Raw genomic sequence first — 5971 nt, 5'->3', positions numbered from 1 at the left:
CTAGCTTTGTTGCTTAATTTTTGACAGTTATAAATGTGAAGATCATTTTCTTTCCTTGATACTGTTTCAATTTCCTTTTTTATTTTCAGGCAGAGGGAATTGCCGGAGTGTCATCTAGTGCACCCTACTGGCCAGATACAACTTCACGGAGTTTGAGGGTCTTGCTGCCTTAAGTAGGTTGAAATACTTCATATTCCTTTCCTGTGCTAGAAAATGTTGTTTTCTGTAAATTAATGCAGGTTAGAGAAAGGATTCGAAGCAGGCTGCTTATGATTCAGGAACCACATTACCAAGGCTGTAGGCTATTCAGGATACTCCTCTGTCTCTGTCTCCTTTTTAAGTAAATTCCTCTCTCCGAGTTTCTCAGCTTCTTTCTCTCTCTCAGTTTTTCTAGCTATTGTAACATACCTCACTTTCCCACTTCACCTCCCCAAATTCAAAAGACTTTCCTTTTCTCGCTCTCAATTTATTTTTTGTATCAAAACTATAAACATTTGGAAGTCTTGTTTGATTTTTTAAAAATTACTAGTTTGCTTATTATGATAAGAACGCCTTTAAAAATAGATTTCACCCGACAAAAAAGGTTTAAAAACTTCAAGCCTATTGTTAGGAAGAGGCTATTAAATTACTACAAAAAATTCTTAATTGTAGATTATTTTTAAATTAGAAACAAATAAATAAGTTCTTCAAATCCAGGCTTTTGTCTGTTTTGTTTAGGGGAGGCAGGGTTCAGGATCTTTGAGCCTCAGTTTTTTTTGTCAGTCTAAGGAAGAAATTTATTTTCTCAAATTCCATTACTATAAATGTGCATAGTCTAACAAATCTCTGAAGTGGTATCCAAAAAGTAATATGAAAGCAATGGTGGCACTTTAATATAAACCAACTATTTTGAAAGGCAAATATCAAATACTGCTGAACTGAGATGAGCGTGTTAGTCATATTCTTTCCAGTTAGTTCATTTGCATATAATGTTACAGCTCTTCCATAAGGAGCGGAGGGATGCCAGAATCCTGCTTTTTAGTGCTGTGCCGGTGTGGGACCGGAGCCTTTGCTGGTACAGGGCTATTCTGTCACTGCCACAGCTGTAGTCTGACACTAAAAGAAGCATTAGGTGCCTCAGCAATGGCTTTCCTTATCGAAGGTGGACGTTACTTTAGTTTTTGAAGAGTTAGTATCAATCCTTGCAATGCACTGGCTCTCCTACCTGCTGTTAGTGTGGTGGAAAACGGAACTGGGGCTGCAAAATGTGAAAATAAGAGGTGTCCTTCAGATATGGTGGTGCTTGGTTGGACTTTTGCCCACTGTTCCTGAAGGCTCATTGGTTGCCTCATGACAGCCCAACATAGTTCACACCATAACTGGGTTTTTTGGATACTTGAGAGATATACATCAGTATTCAGAAATATATATTCAGATGAATAAATCTTTGCGAGGGTGCTATCCTTTGAACCCGAAGGGATATTTCCGAATGTTGTAAATAATTGCAGAAAATTGCATGTTGGAAGGATTCGTAACAAACATCTAAAAAACCAGTCTTGTTTTGAATTTTGGCTGTTATTGTATGAAGCAGTCAGGTTGATTTCGTGTCTTGCAGGAAATGCCTAGTTGAAGATTCTGCCCTCAAGATAATCTTCTTGGTAGAATGAATGTGAATAGTCGAGGTGTAGTGATACTTCTTAGGCTAATATTTTGGTTTCTGCCTTGGTAAAGGCATATCTACTTCTTTTTATATCTATCTCAGAAAGATCTGGTGATTCTTCCAAGGGGACTTAGGAGGTCCTTGAATTCTGCTGAATTTTAGTTTGGATAACTATTTCAATTTCATTTAATATAATGGATCATTCTTCATTTCTTGTCCTAACAGGCAATGCAGACTTCTCATGGCACTACATAAGCAGTTGTGTTTCGTGCTACATGTAGATGTGCTTTTGGAATATATTACATATATATAAAATTATATCACCTGCTCGGTAAAACTTTAAACAGAGTAATATCAATAATTAATAAAAATAATAGCAGATGTTTATACTTAACATTTTCCACTGTGTTACTTCTCATTGAAGGTATAAATGTTGTCAGAGTGGGGAAGCTGAAAACAGAGAAAGGATTGTTTTCACTGGTCAAACTTGGGAGTGGCTTTTCTGATGAGCAACATAAACTAATGGTCTGAATCTGTTTTTGAGCCGTGAGCAACGATACTGAATGATGATACTGCTATAGCTGAGATCACAGTTCTTATCTTCAGCTTTAATGTTTTTCTATCCCATGGCTTTGACCAGTGTGGGCAGGTACGATGGGTGGCGTATTGCTTGCTCTCCAGGGTTGGAGATTGTTGCTATAACCAACTTCTTTTGCTGCTCTTACCCTACGTTGGGTGTAAGAAGGAGATGTGAATACATGATTGCCTAAATTTGCTTTCAGTGTTTGCCAGGATGTAACTGGAAAATATTTGTAAATTAAGAGAGGGAGAATGTTTAGTTTTGATGGAAAGTCGGCCTGATTGCATCTTCAGAAAAATAACCCGATGCACGCGGGCAAAGCACAGAACAAGTCGCTACTTCCACACAAACATGTTATAGAAAATTGTACAGGCAGTTATGACATTAACCTTTCTGATGTCACAGTGAAGCTGCATTATTCAATTCCATCCCCTCATATCTCATGCGGCTAGAGAGCTGACCCAAATGGAACAAAATGGAGCAGCTTAAAATGGTAAATGTAGACAGCGTCCCGTGTTAGAGTAACACCTTAACCCTGGATGGCTTCAGTGGGTTTTCAAATCACTGCATCCAGTTTCTTTGTTATTATGGACTCTTCTAGCATTTTAACTTAAACTTTGCCAGCCCGAGCAGTCTGAAAGGGAGCCCCCCCAGTGAAGGATAGTAAAGGCTGAGTTGAAGATGTGATCAGTATCAGAGCAGCGAAGAAGAGCCCCTAGGGCCGTGTGAGTGTGCAGAGGTGAAGATGAGGTAAGGGAGGAAGGGTAAAACAATGAAGAGTGATGAGACAACAAAGCTACATTTGATGCACTGCAGAAGTATACTGTCTTTTGATCTTATAGGTATTTTCGGTGAGACTTTTTTGTACTTCTACTACTTGACAACCATTTTTCTGGAAAACATGGTGTTCGGTAAACCTGGAAATATCCACCACTCTTTGGGATGTCAGTTTCATTTAGTTGCAATTCAGAAATTTCAAAATGGCTTCAGCTAACAAACAGCAATTTCCTCATCGTCTCATCCAAAGGTGATGTAGATGTTTGAAACCTCTGTGCCTACTGCACGTATCAGAAACAATAAACATTTCATCTTGATTTCTCTTCAGTACCACCTACTTTCTGGAATAGCTGGAAGCCTTGCATTTACCACTTCAAATTCTCTGCCAAGTTTCTTTCAAAAAATTTTTTTTTTTGCTCCATTTTTGTCTCACACGTTTATTATATGGTGACAAATGCAGTTTTCTTCTGACACCACATAATAAATGTGTGAAACACACACACATGTTCTAGTAAGAGATTGCTCTTTATTTCCTGGCTCCAGCTGCAAAACATGAGTCAGGGTTAGAAAGGTTGTACCTCTGTCAGAGGTAGGTAATCCACATTCTCAGAGTTTCCTAGCTTTTGCTACAGTAGTGGGAAAAAACCGGCAAATCTGTTTTTTCTATTTCTATGCCCAGTGTTTTCTGCACCCCCAAGCACATCTTTTCTTCATTTTCTAATCACCATTCCCTTGTATTGATTATGTTTACTCACTTCAGAGATTGATGCTGTCATTAACAGGAAAAAAATAACTCCAGCTGCTAAAACAAGTATACCAGCATTCTGATTGCAGGAGTATATCAGTTTCAGAGAAAGTACCCTTCTACTGTTCTGGCTTTAATGCAAAAACGAAACATTGCTAGTCCATTTGTTGTGAATTCCAAACACTATTTTCTCCATGTCAAGTGTCATCTGATGTTATCCTGTGTAATTGTAAATAATGACCAAATAGCATCTCAACAAGACTGGGGTGGGGTGACATAACATGCCTTATTCATACACACCAGATTTAAGTGTTCTGCACACTTCTGCAGTGTGTAGGGGGAAATACAAAATCAGACAGATCTTTTGTGAACTAAAGTGGAACAAGCCCCATGTTACAAGTTAAAAGAAAAACAAGCAAGCAAGCAAGCAAAAAGAGTAACTGAACACATTATCACTTCCTACTGCATCCAGACAGGCTAGGAATTTCATGTGGCAGGCAGTTATTCTGCAGTTACCCAGGGGGGATTGGAAGCATCAGGAACTATGGTGCTTCCGTGTTAATCATAAACAGAGTTTTGTATTGATTGTGGTTTTTTTCTAAATCATTTTATCCCACAAGGTCCTAGTGGTTGAGGTGCTCCTGCAACAGAATGACAAATAACTGGGTGACATACTGTGAAAAGTTTAGAAAATGAGAAATGCTATCCCATTTTCCAAACAGAGCAATAACAATACTAATTCCATTAGGCAAGATGGAACAGGCAATTAAATTGGGCATGCTTTTAATTTTGAAGCTAACCAGGTAACTGATGCCTTTTCCAAATGTAATGGCTATTGAAGTGATTCCTTTAAAGTGAAGCAAACCCACTGATTTTCCTTTCTAAAATAAAAGCATTTACCTTATACAAAGTACAAGAAATGTTACCTGTTGCCTCCACCATTCCTTCTAGGATTACAACAATTTCTAGCTCCTCTTTGGGCAACTGGGCTTTGGATATCTCCCAGAAAGGACTCTGCTGGTTAATTTCATGGCTGATGATCAGTGGTGAAACCAAAAAGAGACGATCATCCCCTGTGTAATAACCTACGTTGATATCTGTCTGGTTGAGTGGTATAAATTCCCCCTCCTTTGTCTGTTTGGATTTGATCAACTTGGCTCGTATTGATGCCTCTACAATGTGTGAATTCCTAAGGTCTCCTACTCGGAACATCAGACACAATTTTCCATCCCGCATGGAAATAACTGCGTTTGTAGAAAAAACCAAGGTTTCTGCCCTCTTCTTGGGTTGTGATATTTTCACAAACATGCAGCCAACCATGAAAGCGTTGACGATAGAACCTAAAACAGACTGCACTAAAAGCAGAATAATTCCCTCGGGACACTTGTCCGTGATGACCCGGTAACCATACCCAATGGTGGTTTCTGTCTCGATTGAGAATAAAAAGGCTGAGACAAACCCATTGAGGTTGCTGACGCATGGGGTCCACGTGCTGTCCCCTATATGATCCATATCTCCTCGCATGTAGGCAATTAGCCACCATATCATTCCAAAGAAGAGCCAGGTCACAGTGTAAACCATGACAAAAATCAACAGGTTGAACCTCCACTTGAGATCGACTAAGGTAGTGAAGATGTCAGTCAAGTAACGGTAAGTCTCTCTGACATTCCCATGGTGGACGTTGCATTTCCCATCTTTCCTAACATACCTCTGGATTTTTCTCTTGGCACATTCTTTGTTTATATTTTTTGGTAGATCCTCTCTAGCTTGTTTGGGCAACTTTGGCTGGTGAATAGTAACAGGGCTCTCTATGTCCTGCTCCATTGAGTCTTCTTCCAGTACGTTAGCTGCCATGAAAAACAAACAAACAAGAAAAAGGCAGGCATTATTTTTCTTAGGCATTATTTTTCTTATTATTTCTCTAAGTCAACACGTAACTTCTTCCTGTATTAGTGGCATGAAATTACTATTAATCGATAAAATTATCATCCTTGTTCTTTGCTCATCTATTAGATGCACAACGCAGAAGTAAAATGATGCCAAGCATCCTCGATTTATTGCTAAATAGAGTTACTTTGAAGGAAAACTGTCATTTCCTATCTATCGGGGCATCCTATCTACACCCAGTATTTAAGTTCTGCAAGATGTGTTTAAGCAGATCTTTCTTCTCCCTCCCCCTCCCTTTATGGTTTAATAAATGAGATTTCTTACGCACCAAGAAAGCTCTTCT

General features: G+C 38.9%; 1 protein-coding gene across 1 annotated transcript; it reads right to left on the bottom strand.

Moving 5' to 3' along the window:
- Positions 1–4641: 4641 nt before the first annotated feature.
- On the bottom strand, positions 4642–5595 carry KCNJ6 (potassium inwardly-rectifying channel, subfamily J, member 6; the record flags this gene model as incomplete). Its single annotated transcript, XM_010136291.1, has 1 exon — positions 4642–5595. A coding segment is annotated over exon 1 (954 nt), but the record flags the coding sequence as incomplete, so codon positions are not given.
- Between the last annotated feature and the right edge of the window lie 376 nt (positions 5596–5971).

The sequence above is a fragment of the Buceros rhinoceros genome, unplaced genomic scaffold, assembly GCF_000710305.1.
Source record: "Buceros rhinoceros silvestris isolate BGI_N320 unplaced genomic scaffold, ASM71030v1 scaffold6475, whole genome shotgun sequence".
Classification (NCBI taxonomy): domain Eukaryota; kingdom Metazoa; phylum Chordata; class Aves; order Bucerotiformes; family Bucerotidae; genus Buceros; species Buceros rhinoceros.
The sequence above is the reverse complement of the archived record's forward strand: the minus strand, read 5'-3'. Positions and strand labels throughout refer to the sequence as shown.